At 46.3% G+C, this 27413-nt stretch overlaps 2 protein-coding genes across 7 annotated transcripts; one reads left to right on the forward strand and one right to left on the reverse strand.

Moving 5' to 3' along the window:
• The first annotated feature begins 1274 nt into the window (after positions 1-1274).
• On the forward strand, positions 1275-20709 carry LOC119195986 (caldesmon-like). 4 transcript variants are annotated; one of them, XM_062561926.1, is made up of 14 exons: positions 1275-1629; positions 6049-6192; positions 7467-7728; positions 8025-8146; positions 8225-8435; positions 9146-9643; positions 10363-10386; positions 10457-10498; positions 11276-11307; positions 11423-11507; positions 11617-11745; positions 11834-11932; positions 12186-12288; positions 20420-20709. In XM_062561926.1, exons 1-14 carry the CDS (start codon positions 1571-1573, stop codon positions 20443-20445), a joined length of 1836 nt encoding a protein of 611 aa, XP_062417910.1. In that variant the 5' UTR covers positions 1275-1570; the 3' UTR covers positions 20446-20709. The 4 variants fall into 4 exon arrangements, with proteins under 4 accessions (XP_062417910.1, XP_062417911.1, XP_062417909.1 ...); XM_062561925.1 differs by having other exon boundaries at positions 1276-1629; positions 8228-8435; positions 11605-11745; XM_037451347.2 differs by having other exon boundaries at positions 1277-1629; positions 11605-11745.
• LOC119196414 (mucin-2-like) lies at positions 12776-22439 on the reverse strand. Of its 3 annotated transcripts, XM_062561924.1 has the most exons (3): positions 20746-20876; positions 17910-20038; positions 14642-14964 (listed from the first exon to the last, which is right to left on the reverse strand). In XM_062561924.1, the coding sequence occupies exons 1-3, from the start codon at positions 20823-20825 to the stop codon at positions 14786-14788; spliced, it is 2388 nt and encodes a 795-aa protein (XP_062417908.1). In that variant the 5' UTR covers positions 20826-20876; the 3' UTR covers positions 14642-14785. The 3 variants fall into 3 exon arrangements, with proteins under 3 accessions (XP_037307984.2, XP_062417907.1, XP_062417908.1); XM_037452087.2 differs by lacking the exon at positions 20746-20876 and adding an exon at positions 22199-22439 and having other exon boundaries at positions 12776-20038; XM_062561923.1 differs by having other exon boundaries at positions 12776-20038; positions 20746-20863.
• Positions 22440-27413: the final 4974 nt, after the last annotated feature.

Raw genomic sequence — 27413 nt, forward strand, 5'->3', positions numbered from 1 at the left:
CACTCTGCCCTTCTCCTCCATCTGAGGACTGAGGAGGTCACCAGAGACCAGGATCCACGGCCCGCGGGACCCCCTGGCGCTGATGGACCTCCCGAAATGCAACCTGTTGTTGTGTGTGTGTGTGTGTGTGTGTGTGTGTGTGTCACTGGGGACTAAAATAACAATTACAACACAGGTACAGAAGTCCTTTAGAGTTTGCATTAATCCATTGTTAAGAAGAAGACTTCAATGGAATGAATGAGACAAAGAGATCAGGGTTTTTTTACAGTCTTATTTAAAGATTATTCTGGATGATGGAATAATGTTCTGGGATTATTACTGAAAATATAATCAATAAAAGCTCATTGATTATTGTTCATTAAGCTCCGATCTGTCGGTCGATATTTACTCTCTGGTAAAAAGTGTTCAAATCCGCCGAAGCAGTGGGAGCGCGTTATGTGCTGTGGGAGTGTTGCCGTGGCGACCGTTTTGTGGAGTGTTTGTGAGTGTTTCAAGCTCTCCAAGGATTGTAAGGGGGGAGAAAAGAGAGAGAAACAGAGCGGCTGGCTGGAAATGCCTGTGTGACCTAATGCACATCTGTGTGTGTGTGTGTGTGCGTGTGTGTGTGTGTGTGTGTTTAACTGATGGTGAGAGTTTGTGTAAAGAGGAAAGTTGTGCCTCCGTGTGTTCAGGACTGAACTTTTATCAGAGTCTGAATAAAACCAACAAACAAAGAGGAGCAGCTCCTCTTCTGACCTCCATGTTTTATTCAGAAGCTGCTGAACGGAGATCGGATCCATCCGCCTGCTGCCTTCAGAACTTCACTTTGTCTGCTGCTTTAAACTCGGCTCAAACAAAAAATAACTAAGTCAACTTGACCTTTGACATTGAGCTTGTTGGAGAGAGATAAACCGCCGATGATCACTGGGCTGTAAACTTAATTAATCAGCTTTCAGGGAACAAAGCTCCTCGGAATAATTTCTGAATCCCCTGGAGACTTTTTTATATTTTAGTATATAAATATAAATCAAGGTCCCTGTACGATGAAATGAAGATACGATATTTAGTATAAATAAAGCAGTATTAAAGGTGTCTGGTGTGTTATAAAGGGACTGTATACAAACACTCGCCCTCCACGTGAATAAGAAACAACACACATCAATATTATAATGTCACTGATCCACTGTGATCATCTTACTGCCTCCAGCCCCACGGGGGAGTCACATGACCCCCGTTAGGGAGCAAGAAGAGAGGGGGGGTCAGAATCCCTCAATGAAAACCACATGGAGGGAGGAGAGAGAGAAAGAGAGAAGGCAGAGCAACTGTAGGAAAGCCTTCAGAACCAGGACCAGGAGATCAGGACCAGGAGAACAGGACCAGGAGGTCAGGACCAGGAGATCGGGATCAGGACCAGGAGATCAGGACCAGGAGATCAGGACCAGGAGATCAGGACCAGGAGAACAGGACCAGGAGGTCAGGACCAGAAGATCGGGAACAGGACCAGGAGATCAGGACCAGGAGAACAGGACCAGGAGGTCAGGACCAGGAGAACGGGATCAGGACCAGGAGATCGGGACCAGCCTGCTCCAGCATGTCTGAGTCCATGAGGAGGAAGAGCTCCAGCAGACAGCTGCTGCAGAACCTCATCAGGTGAGAGAACCACCTGCAGGGAGACCAGTCTGTTAGTTATTACTTTTCTCTTCATCTCCTGCAGTCATTTGACACATGTAGCTAGTGTTCTTTATTCTTTAATTCATTAATTCTCTACCAGATCGACGTTAAAATGTGGTTGTGTAAGATTTTAATTGAACAGTTTTATCATTACAAAAAGTGTATATATATATATTAGGGCCGGACCTTTAGTGTGTTAATTACGATTAATTAATTACAATGTGAATTAAGATTAATTAATTACACCAAAAATAACACATCAAACATTTTTTACGCATTTTTACACGTATTTTTTGCACCGCGGAACGTTTCTCACTGGATGAGTTTCGGAGGACCGATTATACTGGAGCACCAACTGGCGTTCATGACTTCAGACAACAACAAACCACAGTGAACATGAACGAAGAAGCTGACGAGACCGTGTCGGGTGGCCCCGTAAATGGGAAATCTTATTGTAATAAACACACGGATGGAAGCGTCGATAAGAGCGTGGTTGTGTGCAAGCTGTGCAACAAGGAATTCACATCGAGCCTCAAGTATCACCTCAACGCACAACAATAAGCAGCTAGCGTGGACGTACAAGGACCCACACCCAACCCACACTGCACCAGATGACTGGTTTAAGGACCAGGGTAACTAAGTCCACGTCTGAAAAAATAACCAATGTACTTGTAAGTATTGGTCTACTTAAAAAAACCTAGTTTACAGAAGGTCTACTTACCTATATAGGCTACCTGAATTTCTGAAAGTACTATATTTCTAAATATGCTATCTCTACACTTGTCTGCTGGAATTGGTTGAACAAAAATAAAAATCCATGTGAAAAAAATTACTTCTCACTGTTCTCAGGTCAAATATTTATGCAATTAAAATGCGATTAATTTCGATTAATTATTTACAAAGCTTCTAATTAATTAGATTAATATTTTTAATCGAGTCCTGGCCCTAATATATATATATTTATATATAAAAAAAATCTTCATCCATCCGTCTAAAATGCAGAATTTGAAACCACTGTTTAAATAACTGCAATAAGAATGTCCTCCACAGGTCTTCTCACTGTGAAGGTTTTTACATTGACTTAATAATATGTGACCATATGACAGACCGGATATCTCGTCATGATTAAAACACAAACACAGACCCCACGAGGTGTCAATATGTCAACAATGTTTACTGGGTTTGTTCTGGAAGAACTGAGGCCAGTGAGGATATACGTATTACATTATATATATGGATGCTACCATTTGAACAGTGTGTGTGTGTGTGTGTGTGTGTGTGTGTGTACATCGATGCTCTCGTCTGCCAGAAGGAGCATCCCACACATTGTCATCACCTTACTGGTGACTCGCTGTCAGCCAGGGTTGCTTTTGAATGAAATAAAATGTATCCATCAGTAAGCAAGGATCGCTAATTAGCATTAGCATTAGTTCTCACGTCGACGTGACCAATGGGAGGCGATCTACTCGTACCGACCTCAGGTCAGAGAGAGGGAGTAGTACTAGTAGCAGTAGTGGTAGTAGTCATATAAGTAGTAGTAGTGGTAGTAGTATTAGTTGTGGTTGTGATAGTAGTGGTAGTAGTAGTAGTCTTAGTAGTGGTAATAGCATCAGGGGTAATAGTAACAGTAGTCTCCTCAGTCCTCATCCTTCTGGATCTTTCTGCAGCATTTGACACAGTAAACCACCAGATCCTGATCTCCTCCCTTCAAGAACTTGGTGTCACAGGTTCTGCTCTCTCTCTTCTCTCATCCTACCTTGATGGACGCACCATCCTTGGAGAGGATCAGTGTTGGAACCTTGTCCTCTTGCTACTGGAGTTCCTCAGGGCTTCTACCTGGGTCCCCTCCTCTTCTCTATCTACATCAACTCTCTCGGCTCCGTCATTCACTCGCATGGTTTCTTCTCCCACAGCTACGCTGATGAGACCCAACTAATTCCACACACTGTAGACCTTAAACTGGACTTATAATGGCGGGGGTTAGTAGTCATTCTGGTGCTCTCTGCTGCGAGCTCAGACGCACATATTCGCCACATATTCATGTCAATGTGTGAAATAATAACAAAAAAAAAAAGCAACTATTTCTGTTTCATCCATCCGATGACCTTTAACACTCAAAGTGATGATCCAATGCACACTGGGTTCAGCCTGCAGGGGCTTTGTTGTCTTTGGGTACCTGTACAGTGTTTGTCTCATTCGCCCTGACTCCAGACGCTCATTCCTCTCTTTTCTTCTTTTCTCCTCTCGGTGGAACATTGCTGTGCGACTCGACACTAAACTCTGACTTCAATGGCTTCTTTTACAGCAGCAACTTCCTTAATGGCCATGACATCATCTGGCTGACCCCCCCCCCCCCCCCCCCTCCTCCTCCTTCTGCTTTACTGCACACACAAACGAAATGCAGTTCCCCCAGGCCTCCATTGCCTCATTGTGTAATAGTGGAAAAACTGATGTGTATCAGACAGCCCCCCCCCCCGCCTTCTGCCCCCCGCTTTGTTTCACAATAAATATCCCGACAGACTCTGGAGGCACAGACCGTCCTGCAGGGGCGATATGTTTTATTACAAGCTCTAACTTGCGTGCAGAAGGAACCATGTCTCATTTCTTTCATTTTATCCTGAGCTTGCACTGGTAACCTAGGTTACCTGTAGGTTACCTAGGTTACCTGTAAAAGTTGGATCCCACGTCATAGTGAGACGTAAACAGATGCTTCGTAGTTATTGGCTGGAGCTTTTTAAATGCGCAGTATGGTGCTCTTTGAGGATTTTGCAGTCAATGACCTCATCGGAGCGCCGTACCTCGTCCCGGTCGATCCGGTTGCTCCCGATCCCAAATCACATCGATGTGAAGTTGAAGGACGTGACTGCTGAGCATCTCCAGTGACGTCCTCAGCAGCAGCCTCATTGGCTCCAGACGCTCAGTCTGAGATGTCTTCTCTTTTCAGCCAAAGGTTTGAGGAGCTGACTGGTCGACATGTTGGATCGATTATTCATGTTTCTGGGTCGCTGCCTTTGCACCAAAAGCTAATGGCTTCCATGCTTTATGTTTGTTCTTCTTGAGAACCAAGAAGGTTTTTGGTTTTCTTCCCCGATGCTGCTGCAGTCCTTGTTGTGTGCAAAGTTTAGAATCTGCCCTGGAAGCAGACCCAAAGGTCACCCTGACATGATGGTGACCCCTCGTTGGGCACTGCAGTCCGTTGGGGGTGTCGGAGGTGATAGAGAACCATGTGAACGTCACGTGTTCAACCACACCACCAAAATATGATCGGGAGGTGCTCTCCGGACATGTTTGACTTCAGGCTCATTATTTTCCAAAGTTCTTGGTATTCAGATTGCCTCCAGACCTCCATGAGTTTAATGAAGTTCTGGCTGCTCTCCATGACGGTTTCTCTCTCTCTTTCTTCTCCTCTTCCTCCTCCTCCATCACTCCGCCTCCTCCCTCCTTCTGAAATGAAGTAGAACAGCAGAGCAGCTGGCCAGAGCTCCAGATGTGCTTGGACAATAAGAAGAGGGGATTTTGGCCCCTCTCACTGGAAACATGAGAGCTCAATGAGCTCAGAGGAGAACAGCTACTTGTTCCCCTTTGGTTGATTTAAAGTCTACGTAAAGAAATGACTCACTGGTCAACTTTTCAACATACTTTTTATCATCATCATCCTCTTGAATGAATGGACAGGTTCTGCCTTCAATCCTTCCATTCATTTCTCATATTGGACATAATGATGCTTGATTAAATGCAGAAACCTCTTCTTTCACACGCCTTTCTCCACAAGCCTTTGTGCACTTTTAGTCCCACCGGTTCCACAGTGGCTCCATGGCCGGAACAGTTCCAACATCTGGTGGAAAGACTGCTGAAGATGAAGAGGAGGCCGTTCTGGCAGCAGATGAGTGCTCCCCATTGTTGCAGTGACATGTTCAACGATCACAAGAGGTGTCGGACACTTTCAGCCTCGCAGTGTATCCGGAGGAGGAGGAGGAGGGAAAGATGACTTCATCCTCGTTATCACACTGAACATCTCTTTGGATAACTGGCATCAAATCGATGCGAGTGGATTCATTTAACTACTAATTTAGTTCATATGTCTGGCTGCCCGGACTGAGATGTTTAATCTCTCGTCAGGAAAAAAAGCTCCCAAAAACGTCAGGACTGATTGGGAGAAATTACACACAACACCAATATTTCTATTTGACGTCGTTTGGGTTCATCGGTGTCCAGCTGGTCCCACATGTATCCTCCACATGAAACCACAGAGGTGGGAGCGGAGGTTCGACAGAGACAGAGAAGGAGAATATAAACACCACCGTGAGAAGCTTTAACAGCGAGGCGTCGCATGCAGGCCTCTGCTGTCCCTTTGGGGGTTTTAAGCTAACAGCCGGTTGGCCTCCATGTTGGTTGCAGCGTGACGGCGGAGCGCAGCCAGGAGGACGCCGAGGAGGTGGAGCGGGAGAGGAGGAGGAGAGCCAGGGAGACGCAGAGAGGAGAGGGGGGGCCCTCCCGGCGGGAGCCCCCCCAGCACGACGAGCTCAGAGCACACGGCGCACAGTGAGTAGCACTCGGGGGTTTCTATCCTCAACTTCTCAACTTACGCTCTTATTTTGATGCATGTTGTCTTTTCAAAATAAACTTCCGCCTTCACAGGAAACATTCTGATGTACACAAGTTATGTGATGAAGAAATTTGCATTTACGTCTGTCTCACTTCTTGTGACCCATCCTCCTGCACCTCCTCCTCCATGACTGTGTGTATTTCTCTCCAAATGACCTTATAATTGGTGATAATGCGTCTGCATTATTCCATTGCTTTATTCGAGCTGTGAATGCAGCAGGAGACCAGCCTAAGCGGTTTATCATTCACCAACCAAAGTGATAGAGACATGTGATTTACTTTGAGTAAGTTTCCATCTTCCACGTCCTCGAGTCCTTTTCTCTAGAGCTCAGCAGGCCGATGTGTTTGTGTTGAAACTTGCCCCCGATGTTTCCAGCTGAGCGTTAATCACCTCATGGGAACGAGTCCGGTGAGGCCGCAGGAGAGCGAGCCGCTGCACGGTTTAGTGTTCGCTCAGTCAGGGAGGTGTCGTCTCTCCGGGGGGGGGGGGGGGGGTACGTGCTCTCAGCACTGTGAGGTCACACGAGGCTCAACACGGACTCTCAAACATTGTTACTGTGTCTGATGAATCCCCTGAATTTAATGAAAGTAAAACCCATTCATAAACAGTTGAATGTCTCTTATGCAATGGTTAGTGCTGATGATCTGATTGGACCTCAGCGCTTCTCTGTTCATTGTTTCCATGGACACCGCCTCTGTTGCCATGAATCTCGAAGCGGCACGTCTGCCACCTGTGTCAACGCCATGTGTCATGTGGGAAACCTTTTGGTGAAGCCCGGTTTGCCTGCAGGGCCAGGAGACGAACCATGTTCGGATGAATGAGAACCTTTTCAACCCTCAGTAAACATTGTAAACATGAGTTTATGGTCTCAGTCTCTAGTTTCAAGTCTTCTTCAATGCAGCATGATGTTCATTTAGTGAACGATGGTCCATGGTCAAACAGAACATAAAGCAGGTGATGCTTTAGGGCGGGGCCTAAAGCTGATTGACACATTGCAATGGGACTTCTTCTTGTTTCCTTCTGATAACTTTAACACTTTCAAAGTCTGTTTCCACATCATTAAAGTTAATTGTCTCTGAGTTTTTAAGTACCTACTGAGAATGAGAGCGAAAGTACCTTCAATCGTCTGAACCATTTAAATGTTGTACGTTTCTTCAAAACCAAACTTGCAACCATTCGGGTGGCTTCACATTCCCTTGGTTCTCTTCAGGTTGGACGAGGAGCTGAAGCCCAGGTGCAACCTGGTCCAGGAGGAGGACGAGGGCTTCAGCGACTGGAGCCACAAGTTGGAGAACCGCGGTGAGCAGGAGGTGCAAGATGTCTCCAGGAGACCTTCAACCAGGCGCAAACCAGAGCCCGGAGAGGAGAAACAGCAGAAGGGTGAAGAAGAGGAGGAGAAAGAAGTGAAGGAGGGATGCGAGCCAGAGAGGAGCAGTCGGTCCAAGGAAGCTTCCTCAAGACCTCCACAGAAGGTGAAGCATCCAACAGATTAAAGCAGAACAATAGCAGGCTTTAGCTGGAGAAACAATTCACATCCTAGTGGTTAGCATTATAGCTGCTCTTCACTATGAGCACATTAGCATGTTAGCATCCTGCTGCTGTGTCATCAAGATGCAAATATTCAATCTGAAGAGCACCTTTCTCTATACAACAGAAGAACTTAAAAACGTATAAATTATTACAACCAATGAGCCTCATTGATGCTCCAACAAGGACATCTGAACTACGTCCACTTCCGTCACCCGCTTTGCTCTCGCTTGGTTTCCAGATGACCTGCGCCAGAGAGGAGGTCAGGATGTCCTACAGCTCCACGGTCTTCGTGTCCCAGGACGCCCGGCTGCAGCACACCGACAGGACGTCCTACCTGGTGGCGGGAACCATGAGGCCTCGGTGCGCCGCCCCGTTGACTCGACATGAAGTCAGCACAAACGAAAGAACCGTTAATCAGTTAAAACATCTCCTCCACAGCAGAGGCGCCTGCAGGGTGGACGGGGAGGTGGAGCAGGAGGAGCAGAAGGAGGAGGTGCAGGCTGCTCTGCAGAGGGAGTCAGCAGAAACCCAACGGAGCTCCAGAGATGAAGAAGATCATGAAGATGAACTGAGCTTCAGGCGTGAAGAGGAGGAATGCCTCTATCTGCGAGGGGAGGAGGAGAAGGAGGAGCACAGGATGTTAGACAAGGTTTGCTTTTAAATAATTCTTCTAACACTACTACTTACCAGCACCTGACATGGTTGTTTTCAGATGTTCATGGTCCCCAGAGGATGAAACTTCTCCTCAGTCACATCACGATATGTTGATAGACACCAGATACAAGAGAATGGGATACTGATGATATTTAACATGGAATCAGAATCCTCCGGCTGAGCTGAGCAGCCTTTCTGATCTCCTGATGAACCATTAGAAGACATCGAACGGTGCAGAATGAGTAACATCTCAAAACTATTTACTAGTTTCATTTAACAGTTATTATATCGCTGGTTCACATTTGTTGAATTTTATTTTCTTCACTGCAGTCCTGAAATGCTTCAATTCTGATGTAATGTGCTGTAGAAAGTTTATTCTATAATAATAATTGTATTGTTTATTTCTGAAGGCCGAACTCAGGACCAACGTTCCATTTTGCCTCCTTCACATTGTGTGGTTTAAGACATTTAATCAAATGCTTCTATGAAGACTCATAGGTTTTCAGCTTGGAAGTAATAAAAGGTGAAGAATGCAGCTCTGGCTCTGAGCGATGACGTCACCTTCGGTAACACATTCCTGCTTCCAGCTCCACGCCGTCGCTGCGGTTTTATTGGTGTTTGGCCTCCAGATGACGATCTGAGCAGCGTGAGCTCGTTTATTAAAGAGAAGCAACGCGCTCATCAGAAGCCTGATCTCTGTCGTAGAGCTGGATGAAGAGCAGGAGGGGGGAGGAGGCCCGCAGGAGGAGCGAGGAGGCGAGGAGTGAGGAGACCAGAAAGAGTGAGGAGGCCAGCAGGCGGAGCGAGGAGGCGAGGAGTGAGGAGGCCCGCAGGAGGAGCGAGGAGGCGAGGAGTGAGGAGACCAGAAAGAGTGAGGAGGCCAGCAGGCGGAGCGAGGAGGCGAGGAGTGAGGAGGCCCGCAGGAGGAGTGAGGAGGCGAGGAGTGAGGAGACCAGAAAGAGTGAGGAGGCCAGCAGGAGGAGCGAGGAGGCGAGGAGTGAGGAGGCCCGCAGGAGAAGTGAGGAGGCGAGGAGTGAGGAGCCCTGCAGGAGGAGTGATGAGACCAGAAAGAGTGAGGAGGCCAGCAGGAGGAGCGAGGAGGCGAGGAGTGAGGAGGCCAGCAGGAGATCTGCAGCCTCCCTTTGCTGCAGCAGTGATGGCGAGGAGTCGTTAAACTACGGCCCCATGAGCCCCACGTTTAAGGTATCTCATCAATCCAAAGGGGGGGGGGGTCTCCTGAGGGAGGGGGGGGGATGCCTGTCTGCTTCTGTCACACGTCTCCTTCTCCAAGTTAAAGGAGTAACTGCCCCAAGGCGGCCTTTAACAGCCTTTAGGCTCCTCCCCTCTTGGTCAATCTGGGTTGACACATAGGCACTGACCTCACTCTGCCGAACCAGATGTTCACAAATTCACTGTAAATGTTTTTGTTAAAAAATGCTTGTTTTTCTTCAAAAGACTGAATCTAGTCTAAATCCAGTACACTTGCGTGTATTTTAAACACAAACTACACACATGTGATAATGTTGGAGGTGGAACATGAACACGACTCTTCCTGTTGTCCTCGTGCACTTTGCTCTCAACAAGATCATTTAACGCCTGTGTTTAAAGTGTACTTATACTGTATACGAATATGTATGTATATATATATATATATATATATATATACGTATACACTATACATATAGTTTAGTATAAAATGGCGCTCTGCCTTTCCTGCTTCCTTTCATCTTCACTTGAAGTTCTCCTCTGAATCGGCCTGGTCCTCTCCGGTTATGATGCAGATGTTACATTTAACTGCAGAAAAACACCAGCTTCTTCCCATTTCTTACGAAACCCGGGGGGAGTGATGATGTCACAGATTTAGATGAGTCACCGTTGTGGCGTCATGCTAACCGCGGTGTGTCTCCCTGTCGCTCCCCCAGAAACTCCTGATCCAGTTCTACCCGGTAAGCCCTGACGTGAGATCAGTGTCGCTCGGTGTGGGCGGACTGTGCAGTGACCTGTGTCTCTTTGCAGGACGAGGTGAACAGCAGGGTCTCAACAGACGGTAAATGCTCGGTGAGTGAGGTCAGGGGTCAAATGTCAGCTGCTGCTGCTGCTGCATTACGACGAAAGAAGAAGTCTCTGTATTTCCGTTATTTAGAGTTGCAGCAGTTGATCGATTAGCCGTCAATTGTTGGATGGAAATTATTATTATAAATATCTAAAGAAAGAGAAGTCTTATTTACTTGATCCCATGTTTCTATATTTCTGGTATATTTGACCCTTTCTGACATTAAAAGCTAGCATGATGCTGACATGGCGCTAGCATGGCGCTAACATGACCCTAGCATGATGCTAACATGACGCTATAGCATTGCACTAGTAATAACAGGACCAAACAGCTGGCTAAAACAGCCAGAGAAAATCTGCCTGTCTTTAGCTCGCTAGCTAGCCGTTGTGGCTAGCCTTCACTAACGTAACCGACTCACAGGCATCTGCGGGCAGTCTAGGCCACACTCTTTAAAATTACTGCGGAATTTTCTAGTTAATGTAATTATTGTTCCAATGTTTCATTCATATTTCAACCTGGCATCACACTTTTTAAATCCTGTTTAAATTGTGGAATATTATTATTATTATTATAAATGGTTATAATAATAAAAATACTTGCAACCAAGTAAACAGCGTTTTCCCCCAATCTTGGATGGATGATGCAGCAGATGATGCTCACATGACGGATTACAGAGTCGGCTGAAGAGCTTAATTTTCTCTCTTCATGCTTGTGGTCTTTTCTCAAACCATGAAGGGAAGAAGCTGTTTCTAACCTGAGAATGTCTTCATTCTTCTCCTCAGATCATGGAGAGGACCGAGTCTCTGAGGAAAAGGTCCGTGAGGGGGAAAGACAAAGAGGAGCTCAGATGAAAACAACCTGCTTGGATGAAGCTCGTGTCACTCGTTCATTATTCTAACAGACATGTGCGTTTCTCCATTCTTCTGAAGCACCAGTCACATCAAGAAGACTCCGTCACCGGTTGCCGTCTCGAAGATTGACAAGAAGCTGGAGCTATACGCACAAGCCCTCGAGGTAAAAAGCCCCTCTTCTTCTTCTCTTCTTTCTGTCCTTTGGTAAACGAGCAAGAACCTCGCGGCGTTTCAGCCCAAACGTCCTGATCCCCACTTAGGTCTCCTCAAAGGACGGCCGGCCGGGGGGTCAGGCGCCGACGGACCTGACGAGTCCCGCCGAGCCCGTCTCCTCCAGGAAGAGCCTGTTTGAGGCCGGAGACACCTGGAGACACGACGCCCCCCCGGGCGCCCCATCGAAGGTCAACCATGGGTCAACGGATCGCCGTCTACCTCGGCTCCCACAAGCAGGAGTCATGCTGATTTATCTTCTTCTCTTCTCCGGCTCAGGATGCAGACGGATTGAAAGTGGGTGTGGCTAATCTCATTAACCAGTGGGTGAGAGGAAGCGAAGGCGGGAGCAGGTGCAGCTCGCCATGCAGACCAGCGGTAAGGCCTGCACACCACGCGTTCCTCTCGTTCCTCCTTCCTCTCTGTTTCCTGCTACCACGGCAAGCGTCTCTTCACCTGCTGTAAAACATCTGAGCCTCCTTCTGGCTGCATTCACAATAATACTTAAAGCCAAGGACGCATTTCACACATCTACAGCCGCAAAATGCTGTTCCTTTATCTCGTGAAGGAGTGAATGATGAGGGTGAACGAGGACACGCTGAAGTCACATGATTTATCGTCTGAGTTTCAGGAGAACTCCTCCGGCAAAAGGTCCAAGTTCGTGGTGACGGGTCACGGAAAGTACGAGAAGGTTCCTGTGGAGGACTGCAGAGAGGAGGCCCCCTGCCCGCCAGGTGAGACCATTCACTCGTTCACTCATTCATTGATGCATCCATTCATTCATTGATTTGTTTGTTCACGCATTCATTGATTCATCCATTCATTGATTCATCCATTCATTTACTCATGCATTGATTCATTCATGCATTGATCAATTTACTCATTCATTTACTTGTTCACTCATTCATTAATTGATTCATTCATTTACTCATGCATTGATTGATTCATTGATTCATTCACTCATTTATTGATTTCTGGTCTGTGTTTAAATGTTTAAATATCTTTCTTTTTTTAATTAAACAAAGTCAGTAGTTAAAACTTCCTCAGAGATTTTAATTTGATTGTTTTTCTGCAGCTCGTTCTAACTTCACTTTGAACTTGATATCATTATCTTTATTAGTCTGAGGAAAAGTTAAGAATATATGAGGTCTTCATCTTGAACAATATTCATCAATAAGTTTACAGTTTAGTTCTTAATACTTTCTATTCAAAATGTGTTCATTCAGTAGGAGAGAAGTGTTTTATTGGTGCTTAACTCTTGATGAAGTTTCAATGGGAAATACAGAACAACACAAAACATTTGAGTTCTTTTGAAACATTTTTTTAAGGATCCAATCCTGATATAAAGAAGCGAGAAATACAAGACAAGAACTTCACGTTCACCTTCATGCCTCGTTGAGAATTACAAATACAGACAAAAAGATTTAAAACAACAACATGCAAACATCTTCTACGGCAGCACCAAGATTCTCCAAAGCTGTGAAACATCACACGGCCATGAGCTTCTCATCCAGCTATCGATCCATCTCCAGGTAGTCCTCCTACTGCAGGCCCCTTAATCATCTACTCACAACTCTTTGGTCTACATCCTGGTTACAATCTAAACTCAGTGACTGTTCAGGAGTTCAGGCTGATACACCTCGAGCCAACAAAACACCAACTAAGGTTGATTTTTCCATCTGTTTGGAAATGTTTATCAAATCATCATTGTTGGAAAATAATGGATCTCCATCTCTCACAGTTGACCATCAAAGAATACATGTCAGCTGAAAGTTTTAACAGTCCATCCTCACACAACACTGGTGGCACAAAAAGAATCCTATTTTGGGATGGCCCGGCTCAGATGTCCTCACAATAACTCCCAAACAAGCCAAAGTTCTCACTGTGACAATGCCCACATGCTAAAGTACAAAAAGAAACGCTTATCATGTGTTAGCTCGCTAACATTTTGTAATTAAGTAGAGCACGGTCCACATTGCCCAGCCTTCAGAGGTACCAGCCCGTGTGCCCAGACCTCTGCTTCTTCCTTTCCATTCATCCACACTTCCAGAACCCTAAATCCGCTGCGACTGGACCTTCACCTTTCACCCCAGCTCTGTTTTTCCTTCTTCAAAAACCTATCTGCCCTGTTCTTCCAGGAATGTAAAAGCCCTATCGATTACAGATATTACAAACGTAGCGGTAAACACTAAAAGCCTCTTTAGAAAAATAGAAAAAAGGTAGAACGTGTCAAATGAATTGTCTCTCTGTCGTAGTATCTAGAGTCCTGGCATTCAAAGCTACATTCAGACTATCGTCTAAAGAAAGAAGGAGAATCTAACAAAGTCGTTGCTCAGCAATGTTCCTCCCTTTCGTTGCCTTGTTTAGCAGCTAAGTAATTGATTTATATCTCCTAAATAACCAAAACTGATAAAAATATCAGAAATATACTATTATACTAAAGTACTTGTCCGAGCATGTAATCAATAACACTAATCTACCTCCTCACTGCAGGACTGATTTCTAAAATCAATTTGATTATTAAAAAAATCAACAAGGTCAAGCACCCCTTACTATTTGAGATTCTCAATCCGCCTATTGTCACTAATTTATCAATCACAAATATACTTATTCTTAATTTAAAGTTAAATATTTGTAGTTTTCTTTGAACCAAATCCTTTCGCCTTCCTGTTGAAGTCCTTGTGTTCGTCTTCCTGCGATCTGCGTTTGATCAGCCCCTTCTCGAACACCGCAGATATCTTCGAGAGCGGCTTCTCCGCCGCCTCTTTTAGCTTCCTGGCATCAAACCGGGGGCTGTACAACAATATCGGCAGGCGACTGACAAAAGAAGGAACCTCCCCTTGATTATCTTTAGGTTCCTTTTTCTTATCCGGTTCTTTCTTGTTGGTGTTGATCTGGTGCATGATTCGGTCTTTGGTGGAGAACATCTGAAAGAGGAGGACGTCCCACATCTTGAACCCCTTGGGACCCTCTTTGTCGTTCAGCACTTCCTGAGAAGCACATTGGTCTGCCGATGCCTCATCGCCGCCTCGATCCGTTCTCACGTTGCCGCAGGCGGAATGGACCTGAAGTCCGGCTTTGGGCTCCGGAAACGACAGTTCGTCCGGCTCGACGACCATGTGTTTCTTGAGCCGGGTCCATCCGCTGAGCTTCCCCTTGAGGCCTTTCGGCTTCTGGGCCGCTTTGCGCTCAGTGGACGGCCGGCACGTCTCCGCCGCCACGGCTTTCTCTTCAGCAGTCGAAGATGCAGTTGATGTCGCTGACTTCCTGGAGGGTTCGAACGCCGGGGCCGCCGTCAGCGGGGCCGTTGGTTCGTTCCTCTGAACGTCCTTGCCTTTGAGTCCAGTTTTTGGCTGAGATGGCGGTGACGGCCCTCTGTTTGGGGATGGAGGTTTGACTGAGACTGAGGCCTGAGGCAGAGGGGCAGGAGTGACAGAGTCAGTCACAGCGGCGCATTCTATGGACGGTTTCATGACAGTGTCTATTGCTGGCTTTGAGGGGAAAACCTCCTCTACAGGTAGCTCTGTCCAAGTCTGAACGTTATTGGTGCGCAGGCTAATCTGGACTGGATCAGGTGAAGACTTTAAGGAATCTGTTTTTATAATTGAGGGTTCTGCCTCTACAGGTCTTGACACTTCCTGCCTAGTGGGATGTTCTCCTTTTAGGGAAGGTTTACTGGTTATAACAGGATCATCTAATTGGATGGGAGTGCTAGTTTCAGCGTTCATTAAGGAGACTTTTCCCTCCTTACTGGAATCTGTTCCTACATTTGTTTTTATCTTTTTCCTTTGGAAAGGTATTTCTACTTCTGCACTGTTAGTCAAGAACGAAGAGTCTTTGACAAGAGTTGACTTTAAGATATGCTCTGGGATCGACTCTATGGGGCTAATTGGTGTTTTATTTTGAAGAAGTGGAATGGGATTATTTGTCTGCTCTTTAAGAGAAGCTTTATTGTCTGCAGTATTGTTTAAAGGGACCGGATTCTGAGGAGACTGGGGTAAACTTGGAGAATAGCTCTGAGTCAGTGTATTACGCAGTCTTGCCCCTGGTAGAGAGGAGGCTCGTGTTGAGCTCCAGGGTTGAGTTACTCCCGGAGGGATGAGTGGGCCTTTAGTATCTCTTGTAGCGTAAACAATAGGTTGAATGTCTGTGGTAGTGTGGTTGTTTAAATGAGTGCGTTTGACGGTATGTAGAGTGTGAGTATTAGTTTCTATAGATTTGTTGGTTTCACTGATAGATTGTTTCACTCCAGTCTGAGTTGTTAGAGTTTTATCTCCAGACAACATGCTTTGACTTGCAATTCTTTGTTGTTCTACACTGTGAGCCTTGACATAACCAGAAGAAGAGGACATGTTTGCCTGTGTTTCAGACATTATAAAATGTTTAGCCCTTGTAGCGAGACTTGCAACAGATTCATCCACTACAATTGGCTTAACTAAAGGGAATTGTTCTTTTACGGTGGATTTAGTTTTACTTTGTGAGGCAGATGTCTCAGATGATCTGCGCTTAGCAGGAACGTTGGCGATCTGTCTATCATCTGCTTTTGAGTTTGTGTAGATTCTTGTTTGAGCAACACTGCCACAAACAGATAGTGCACTGATGAGTGTATTTGCAGCCGGTAGACTCTCGGTTCTGTCTAATCCCAGCTGAGGGCTTTTTGGTGCAACGTGATCAAATAATGGTTGAATGCTCACTTCTTGGTCTGTCATCGAAGGCATAATGGATTCTGTATTAGGCTTGCTGTGGATGTGAATATTGATGCTTGAATTGGATTTGTTGGACTGTGCAATTTCCGCGACGTGTCCAACGTGTTGAGCTGTCTCTGAACCTTCTGGTTGTCCAGATGAGGCCGAGTCGGTGTACGACTTGCCGACGGCTATCAATCTTGCAGACAGTTGGTCTTCACGGCTAGGAGTGTTCAGCTCTGTGCTTCCTTTTAAAAGACAAAGAGCTGGTCTTGTTTTGAAAATACCTCTTGTTTGACTTTTATCAGCTGTCATTTCTGCACTGGGGCACTCTTTTGGTGCTTTTGGAATCAATAAATCTACTCTTGCATTGGTGAGTTGGGATTCTGTGTGTCCTGCTGGGTTGCTCACTCTGGAAGTGTTGATATTATCGCAAGTGGGGAGTTTCACTTCTGCATTAACTTTGCTTGACCGTTTTGCGCCTTTAGCGGGGACGCTATGGCTGCTTCCAAAGACTTGTGTGGCCTCTGCCTTAGTTCTTATTAAGTTTTTGTAGAAATGTGTTCCATTCACACTTTTCTCTTGGCCATCAGATAATATGCTACTCAGTGTGTTTTGAAGTACGTTCTCAATAGTTTTGGTGAGCTTTTGGGAGCCTTTTGTGGACACAGGGCAGGTCATATATGGAGGGAATTTATTGCCTGAAAAGTTGGGTGACTTGCTTCTAGTATCTAAACCATCAGGTATTTTGGTTTCTGTGGCAGATTTGCCCACTAAGTTACAATCAACAGCTGGTGTTTGTGGTGCACTTGATTCTTGAAAAGCTGTGAAAGTGAAACTTTGTCCCGGAAATTGTGTCCTGTGTCCTACAGTTTGACTATTGCTGGGAATTGTAGTTTCAGTGTGAAGCTGTTGCATAAATGTTGTGCTTTGGAGAGCAGCAGAGGCTGTGCTAAGACTACAATGTGCAGAACATACAGATGCTGTGACAGGCTTGTGTTGCAAAACAGATCCTGTGTTAGCAATTAAGGATTCTTTGGAGAACATATTTAAGAAATGGGGCTCAGGGTTTGTTTTGTAAAGATTTAATTCGGAGTTACGAGACACATAAGATAAAATGTTTTCTGTGTTTGTTCTATTTAGTTGAGTATCTTCTTTACTTTGTTCATTTAACATCCCTTCAGAAGTCACTTTCCTGGGCGGTGGGGATTCAGAAACCAGTTTGATAGCTTGCTGGATTTCTGAAAGGGACGCTTCATTTCTTGTGGCATCCCACAATAATTTGGGCTCGTAATCTGTGGCAGAAGACGGAACAACCATCTTTTTACTGTTAACTAGGTCTTTAACTGGCTTGGCAGCGTGTTGGACATTGAGACTATTGGTTGTTGATGGACTGACTCCACCAGGGGTTTGGAAATATTGAACCAGAGATATTTGTGGTTTTCCTGACTGTTTAGTGGCACTTGTGACTTTGGATTTTTCTTTTGTAATTGTTTTTTCAAGATTAAAACCATTCTCTATCTCTTCTAAACTATGCTGATTTTTAACATTTGGTTTTACTTTTACTGAGGCTGAGGTATTTAAGTGACCATTGCTATCATTCAGGCATGAAGTCGTATTTTGCGCTGCCTCTATAGAAAATAGTGCCACACTTTGTGTTTTTGCCTCACCTGCTTTAGTCATTGGTATTGGATCCTCAGAGTATGAGGCTTTTGATGTGGATACATCACTTGTGGATTGCTGCATTATGTTCTCTGACAAGCCACGGGGAAGTTCTGGTTTTATTGTTTCCACGCTAGATGATTTGACTGATTGCATTCCAATACTTTGAGCTGCAGACTGAGTTTCCTCAAAAACATCTTTGTTACGAGTGACGAAACGCTCAAGCTCAAGATCCCTTTGACGCTGGACGAGGCCAGTACCAGGAAGCTCCACTGGGGACAGACGATCTTGATGTCCATTGAGTTCTTGTGTTCCATCAGACCGTGGCACGTTTAAAGCTATGCCGGTTTGGTTTGAAGAGGTTCCGTTAACCCTGGGGGGGGCAGGGCTGTGATGGGAAGCTTTAGTCCTTATCCCTCCGTAGGCAGCATATTCAGATGGAGTGAGCCCATAATATGTTGATCGTGATTTGGGTTTTGAGGTGGCTAACGACATTTGATTCTCCAATAGTGACAATAAAGACTTGCGTGCATCGACCACCGGGGGGCAATGAGGGGACAGGAGGGGGCTCACAGGTGCTTGAATGGAAATCACCGCCGTAGCGTCCAGATCTGAATTATTTGCTACAGTGGAAAGAAATGATGGGACTTTTGGCAAAGACGAAGCCTCAGTTTCAGAAACCTGAATGACTGGTTCTATTAGTTCTGGTTTTACCGCATCAGTGTCAAGTGCAGTCACACTTGATGCTAAGTTTAGATTTATCGTACTCTTTTTTGTCTCAATCTCTTCATAACCGCTGACTTGTTTGATAGCAGTGATGTGATGGACATCTGTTCTTTTCAGTTCCTCTTGTGCAGCTGGCAGCTTACTAACAAAACTGGTTTGAATCGTTGATTTCTGTCTTGGGCTTTCGTTTGTATTTGTAGGAGCTTGTGGCTCTTGGGAGGCCTTGAAAGCAGCAAATAAAAGTGGGTTAGGTTTGGATATTTCAATGAACGGCGTGGACACTCGAGCTGGTGCTGAAGAGGGAGTCTTAGGTCTTCCACGTTGGGACGTTGGCGCATTCCATTTCTGATCAGCTTTCACTACTGAAACAGCTGTTTTCTTCCTGTACTCGTCAGGTAGTGATGCAGACGTTAGGTCCTGGATGGAAGGAGGTTTAGAGATCTCATAAAATGTTGCCTTTGACGTATAAACCCGGTTTTGTAGGGCGTCAGGCCTCGTCTCTTTAAAAGGTTCAACAAGGGATATTTTTGAGGCGGTTATCTCAGGAGACATCTGGCTTGGGACAAAGTTGGCATCACTGGCGGGTCTGGCAGTCCAGGGCGCCGTCCGGCTTCGGGCGTTGCCCTTCAAACTGTCATCTGCTGCCCTCTTGCTGGGAACAAAGGGTTGTGTTTGAGAGTTTGGAACTAATAGCAGCGCTGGAAGAGGAGGTAGGTCAGAAACCTGAGAGGGGGCCATTCCTGGGCCACAGTTGGGGGCGGCCGGGGATAGGGTAAGGCTGTGTGTTGATATTTTAGTGCTGGACTGCAACACAGCTTCTAAAGGGACTGTTGGCTCATGGGAATTTGGTGTCATGTTGGAGTTGAAAGCAGAGGGAAGAGTCGGTGCTGGAAGCCGCTCAGGTGGCGATGGGGGTGCCAAAACTGAAGGTGGCAGCCTGAAAGGAGTCACGTCATCGAACAGAAAAGAGGAGCACTCGTACAGCGGAGCCACCTGCTCTTCACAAGTCCTACCCTGAGCTACGTAGGACAGTGGTGGGAAGCCGCCCGATGGGCCGTAGGGGCTGCGCCGAGGATGAGGGAACGCAGATTCAGGGCGATCGTACAGGGATTCAAAGGGGAAACTGAACACAGATGGGTCCGCAGCGTAGACAGAATCCGGGGTCCTCGGCGGGCTGGACTGGTCGCTGTGCTCCAGGTCCGTGCTCGCCTCGTTTACGGGCGACAAGCAGGAACGAAAGGGGACGGGTGTCTGAGAGAGGCTGCCTTTCTTCTTGGCTCTCTTCTTCTTCAGTTTCTGAAGCCTGGCGTTGTCTTTGCCCGGTTTGGGCAGTAAGGGCGGAGGATACTGCTGGGAAAGGTCCGGCACCAGCCCGTTAACATAGCCGACATCCATCAGCATTTTCAGACCCCTGCAAGACAGACGAGATACATCAGTCCCGTCACCTCCAGTTATGTAATAACAGCAAAGCAGACACTAAATAGAAGTATTCATCACAGGAGGGCTGCGATGTGAATGTCGGTTTCACGCTTATAATAACATTTATGGTAAAACCCTCCTCAAGAAAGACGTAAACTGAGCCACGGTCCAACAAATGTTTCCTGAAGAGTTTACACATCATGTTGCCTGGGAATCAGAATATAAAGACGTCAGAGCAGATATTTGACGTCTTCAGATATCTCAGCAGCTGGTCATAGAATCCCGGTTAGGATTACTATGGATATAACAGATAATTAACTCTGGTCATTTATTGTTTTTATATAACATCATGTAATATTTTTCTCCTTTTCAGGTGGACATTTCTACGAGGATCTGTGAAGCACATGCTGGACTCTGAAGGTTGAAGATTGTTGATTATGAACACGTCAATGCTGCAGAAACCTCCACTCCTCACTTGATCACTCTCTGCATTTCAAGCTTTATTTTGGAAATTAAATCCTCTTGTGAAACATATCACATTTCTAAAAGTAGTGAAAAGACTTATTCTTATTCTTTTCAGTTCTTCATTTTCTCATGTGGACAATAACCTCAGCAGTGGTAAATCTTTTCTTAATGAGATAATGATTAAAGATTTTGTCTTGATGTGTCAGAGAGTTTCTCTCCAGACAAGCAGCCCACCTCAGCAAACTGTGAGCCCTGGTGACGACGGGCTCGTTAGAGGTGTTAAAACTCTTAATTGGGTCCTGAAGATGCTGCATGGCTACAAGCAGCGTCGCTGTTGGAAATAGAAAGGCATGTAAAGTGGCAAAGCTGCTTCAAAACGATGACAAACTACTTATGAAAATAGTCTCTCAAGGAGACAGTCGGATTTAAAAATGACCTCTGCAGGAAGTAAAAGGAGAGCCGAAGGAGGATGACTGACAGGTAGAGGAGGGGGATCAGGCTCACAACCTGAGACGCAGTAAATTGGGCACAATCGATTCCTGTCATAACATAACAAGTAAAACTAAAACATGGAGGTCAAAGGTCAGAAGCATAATTAACTAACATGCCTTCATTCTTCTTACTATTATATTTGTTACTCCAAATCAAAAGGGAACAACAATAATTCTAATCACAACCAAAACAACAAATAAGTCAAAGATTTAACAAAAACTAATAAAATCATTGTCAATAGAACTACAATAAGACAGAGACCCATAAATACAGTGTAAAGCAGCTGATGAAGAGAACAGAAACGTCTGATGACACCACAACCAGTTCCACGGCCTAACTTTAGCCCGAGGGGGGGGTGGGGGTGGGGGGGGTCAGAGCAAACGCAGGCCAACTGACACCGAGCACCTGCTGCCCGCCGTCCAGCCCTCAGACCGCTCCGCTGGAAATTGATCCCCCGGCCCGGATCCCCCCCGAGCCGCGCCGCCTGAGCGCTGATGCTCGTGTTTCACCTTTCCATTTTAATATTTCCTATTAGTCACATTTGCGCCAGTCGGTTCTGAGAGGAGACGGATTATTGCACCCAGTGTCGTATTATTCTGCCAGTTGGACAATATTTATTTAAGTATAGAAGCTGCAACACAAAGTATGATTTGAGACCTATGGCTGCTGACTTCAAATTCACGGTTTATGGACGGTTTTAAGCAAATATTTAACACGAATCGCTGCCGTGAGTCTCAGTGACACACCAGAAGCCCCCCCCCCCTTTAAGGCCCTGCGTTGGATACCTGGCAGGCTTCCACTGGATCTCAAAAGAGGAACGTATAAGATTGGTTGTGTGATAAACTTGTGCCGTGACCTGAAAGGACTCCGTTTTAACAAAATGGAGTTGGAGCTCTCCATTAATCGGCGGCCTGCGTCATTGCGAAAGTGAGCGACCTCCTACCTGGGGGGGAGACAGGTGTGGGCCGGCGGCGAGCTACGAGCAACGAGAAGTGGACGCGAGGGTCAAGGACAGAACGCCAAGGAGCGAGCTGGAGTTCGCTCATGGGGTTCCTCCTCTCACGCCTTTCACACCTCAGACCGTGCACGGGCGCATCAATCACAAGCAGGTTAGCACCCCCCCACAGCCCCCCCCCCCCCCCCCCCCGAGCCAACTGGTCGATCAACTGGCACACTCTCAGTCCCACTGGTTTACCTTCGGCGGGGGGCTGCTCCCTGCTTGTTAATCCCGGCTCAGAGTGCCGCGGGGCCACTTCCCCCCCCGGAATCAACCGAAGCCTCGGGGAGTGAGACACCGTGCCGCTCCAAAAATAAAACCGTGTTTGTGTGTGTGTTGCAGGGGGGGGGGGTTCCAGGCCACCTGAGGTGGGGGCGGTGCAGCCTCTACAGGCGGGTGGAGGGCACCTCCACCTGAGAGGGAACATCCAGGTCCAGAGGGAAAGATCCAGCATGTGGGGGGAAACAAGCCTTTTTCCTGACTGTGGGGGCTGGGGGGCGTTCACTGGGACGCAGGTGTTGTCAAACACACCCTTTAGTTTAGTGGAAGTTCTCTGTGGTGGTTCAGAGGTTCATAAAGCTCCACTTATAAAATGTTGTCTGAGGTCCCAAAGCATTTTTCCCATAGACGTCTATGAGGAAATGACTCTACTTCTGTATAGTGACCAGCAGGGGGCGACTCCTCTGCTCCCATAGACGTCTATGAGGAAATGACTCTACTTCTGTGTAGTGACCAGCAGGGGGCGACTCCTCTGCTCCCATAGACGTCTATGAGGAAATGACTCTACTTCTGTGTAGTGACCAGCAGGGGGCGACTCCTCTGCTCCCATAGACGTCTATGAGGAAATGACTACTTCTGTGTAGTGACCAGCAGGGGGCGACTCCTCTGCTCCCATAGACGTCTATGAGGGAATGACTCTACTTCTGTGTAGTGACCAGCAGGGGGCGACTCCTCTGCTCCCATAGACGTCTATGAGGAAATGACTCTACTTCTGTGTAGTAACCAGCAGGGGGCGACTCCTCTGCTCTCATAGACGTCTATGAGGAAATGACTCTACTTCTGTGTAGTGACCAGCAGGGGGCGACTCCTCTGCTCCCATAGACGTCTATGAGGAAATGACTCTACTTCTGTGTAGTGACCAGCAGGGGGCGACTCCTCTGCTCCCATAGACGTCTATGAGGAAATGACTCTACTTCTCTCTTGATTTATTCCCTCAGTAAACATTGTAAACATGAGTTCATGGTCTCAGTCTCTAGTTTCAAGTCTTCTTCAATGCAGCATGATGTTCATTTAGTGAACGATGGTCCATGTAGAGTCAAACAGACCATAAAGCAGGTGATGCTTTAGGCTTAAATTTATCGACAGGTCGCTGTCTTTACAGTGAAATTTAAGTCATATTCGTTCACTGGTTGCAACAGAAACAAGATGAAATGCTGAAATTGAGTCAAAAGTCGAGTCAGAAACTTATATAATGTCAATGGTAATTCTTTTGGGGATCCCATAATCTTTGCAGCACACTTTGGAGCCACATGAGTGTTGTTTTGTTCTGATAATTGATGGGAAAGACTATCGTACATGTTGTCCTACTGACCAGAGGACGTTACTCAACATGTGTACATCTGGTCTTGTGATATTCACAAAACAAAGATATGATTTATTAAATGTACACTTCTCTTGTAGATTTATGGTCTGACATTTTCATCTACTTTAATAAATAAACTGTAAAATGATTGTACTTAAAACCTGTTCTTACTCTATTAATCAAAATATGTTTTAAAGTACTTTTCTTTAATACAATCAAAATCTTATTTTGATGGATCATGACCTCTAAATAAAACCAGCTGAAAGAGAAGAGAGAGGAGCCCCCTCCAGCTCACAGAGCTGTCACTGGGCTTCCTATGAGCAAACAATTAGCCACATTAGCATCCATCAGAGGTCGTGTTTAGGTGCAATATTGTCTCTCCTTTTAGCTCCGTGGTGGCGTGAGGCTGCAGATAGATCAGCTAACTAGTTTCCTTTTTGGTCTCGGTGGATGTTTGATGATGGTCCTTCATCATGTCGTTACTGCCTCCAACACTATCGTCATATCTGTCGGTTTTAAATAGAGCTTTAACAAATCTCTATTTAAATCAAATTGTTTTACACTTGACTTCTTTCTTTACAGCGCTTGTGGTACTGAGTCCATTAGTTTGAGATATTACCTCACAGCTATGACCTCTGCCCCTCTGCATTCTGGAGGTTGCTTTATGGCGTTCCTTTTGGCTACGCTTGTTGTTCTTGTCATTCCTCACAGCACATTTGCTTTGCACCTTTGGACGGGGGCTTAGCTGCGAAGGCCACACTCTAAATCCACCACAAGTTTCTCAGAAGAAATAGCGGATCCATAAATATCGTGCTTACCACAGAATGATGTAATTCCTTTATTCCTGAGCTGCTATTATTAACCAATCGCTGTGTAACGGCACACTGACTGATCGACTGCTTGATGAAGTGTGAGACACACACACACACACACACACTTTCCCTCCATTGTCTGGATGCCAAGCTGATGTGTACCCCCCCCCCCCTAAATCCCCCCCCCCCCCCCCACCACTCAGCCTTCTATCACTGTAAATTTAGCAACAGAAGCTTCTCAGCTGCTCCTTTCCAAAACCCGAGCCCTCCTCTTCCATCCGCAGTATTTCACCCATCTCCTTCTCCAGGGTCATGCCCGACCCCCCCTCCCACCCCCCCCCCCCCCGGTCCCCCCGCCCCCCATTAACATACACAGCACACTGTCATCCCACAGCCAATAAGGGCCTGATGAGCTCCAGTATCAGTATAACAGAAGGTCTTGTTCTCTTAGTGGACTCCGACAGACCGTCATCCCCGGCGCCCGAGGAGCTTCTCCTTCTCTCGGAGGTGAGTCCACCCCCCCAAACACCCCCCCCCCCCCACCCATCCATCCATCATCACTCATCCCTCGACCCGTCACCTCCCGACCAGAACCATTCTGCCTCCGTTCCTTCTCCCACTGTCGCTTGTCTCCTGTCTTTGTGGAGAGAAGAGTCTCTAACATGTGTAGCTTGTGCTTGGGAGGATAAACAGTCACTCGGGGGGGTCGGGGGTCGGCGAGGGGGAGGGGGGGCGGGGGGGGGTCTGGTTTCCTTCAGTCACTTCATGTAATAGAATCATGTGTTTATAGACCTTTCCAACAAAAACGCTGTGAAACTATTGAAGTGATGGAAGGCGTGTCATTTACTGCCAAATGCTGTGTGACATGAGGGCAGTTTGCACCTCCTCTTTATGGAGGTGGAGGTGGAGGTGGAGGTGGAGGGGGAGGGGGAGGTGTTCAGCTGTCAAACTGTCGACTGCAGCTGTGAATGCTTTGAACCCGTCCATGTTTTTCATTCTCATTTCACCGTCACGTCTTCAACTCTTTTAGCTTCTAAACACTTTTAGCTGTTTTTGTCGTCCAGCGGAATGATGAAGACGAGGCTCAGAGACCTGAGGTCCAACGTGGAGGAGGGGCTTATATTCATCACGCTGTTGGGACACATCTGCACACATCTGCAGGAGCAGCTTGAATTGGGCCTCGCTCTTCTCCTTCATATTTGTTCATATAACAGAACCGGACTGCGACCTCTCGTTAAACGCTGCCCCCCCCATCCACCCCCCCACGAGTACGAGCCTTTGGCTTTGTGATGTTTATTCTTTGTAAAAGAATTATTTCAGCACAACCATCCTATAAATTAAAAATAAATCGATTCCTCCACTCCGGCACATCGCGGCTTTTCGCCCCCGAGCGACTTGGCGCCGGGCGAACAATGCGGGTCGATCAAAGAGCCGGGCCCTGGGGGCGGCGCCGCCTGCCGATTGGCTGTCGCAGGACGGACCGCCCGACGCGGCCCAGGGATTAAAAGCAGCTATTTGGACTCCGTTCCTCAGCTGAAGGGTAGAAACCCGATCCAGAGCTAATCCCCGAGTCCCTGCAGCTGTGCTCAGCGCTACGTGTGAAGGAGTCATCCAAAGACACTTCCACCACATATAGATATATATATATATGTATATATAATATATATAATATACACAACGCGCCGGACTCGGATCGATGCTGGAGTTTGGCCACCTGTAAAGCTGGCCGTGAACCCCGTGAAAGAGGTCAAAGTTCAACCCAAATCCAGACAGTTTTGAAGGGCTGAAATACGTTTAAAGGTTATAAAAAGTTGCTCAGTTGAAGGGAACATCTTGTTGAACCAGGCTAACTGCTTCCTGTGGTTATGCTAAGCTAGGCTACATCTACTAAAATGCATTTTTAAATGAGGATGAATGTGTTTTTTAATGGTCTTGGTTCTCTCCCTCAGGAGTGAAGTCTGCTTTCAACATGTCCGACACCGAGGAACTGTGCGTATTTTATTAGTTTCAGTTGTGTTTAAAAATAACCAACTGCCTTTACAAAGTCAGCTGGACCTTCGTGTTTGATTGATTTGTGAATATCTTTCTTATTTCAGGGATCAGCTGGAGGGTAAGTAACTGATGTATTATATGAATATTATATTATTATATGAATATGTCTTGTGTATGTACACACATACATGGATACACATAACAATAAAAACACACACTCACACTTTTTAATCATTCTAGGCTTTTGTTATATTGACATTAATATTTACATGTGTTGTATGCATTTGGAAATTGTAAAAGTATGTCACATAAAAATAAAAATGTTTTCATAGACTTCACACACCTTTTTTCCTGTTTTTCTCCTTTTGGCTTGTTTCTCTTCTGCTTCCCGCCTTGTGCAGAGGAGGAAGGTAAAGACGAGCCAATCGGTTTCCATCTTTAAAACATGTTTCTCCACTGCACTAATGTGACAGCTGCCTGATTTCACCATTAATTTGAAGTGTTTCGACGGCTCAGGAAGCACGAACATTGATTGATTGACTGAATTCACGGGGATTTCTTGTAACTTTAACCGTTACTGATTTGAAGCCCATCGGGCTCTTCTTTGAACACGCGTGCTTCGCTGCGTTGGCGCGTCGGAGAAAAAACACGTCCTTCTTCAATGACTCGTCTTGACGAAGCTCAGGACTTCGCTGACTAACACACAGCCGTCGCTCAAACACGTCAAACTCAAAGGTGACTTGTTTTTCTCTGAGTGACGTCTTGAATCACGCGGGTCGAGAAAACGAAGCTTCTGGGCATGTGACGCGTTTCGCGCTGTGATCGACGGCGTCGCCGGCCTCATTCACGCAGACATCTTGGAACGCAGGAGGTGGAAAACCTGCCGCACAAATTCAGGAGGTTTTCCACCTCGACGGTTCAACGTGTCTTCTGTGTGAAAGGTCAGCTGACTTCCTCTCATCATCATCATCATCATGTGTTTCTCTCTGTTAACTAAAGTAACTCTTTGTAATGTCGGTGGTCTCCA

The sequence above is a fragment of the Pungitius pungitius genome, chromosome 4 (genome assembly GCF_949316345.1).
Source record: "Pungitius pungitius chromosome 4, fPunPun2.1, whole genome shotgun sequence".
In the NCBI taxonomy this organism is placed as follows: domain Eukaryota; kingdom Metazoa; phylum Chordata; class Actinopteri; order Perciformes; family Gasterosteidae; genus Pungitius; species Pungitius pungitius.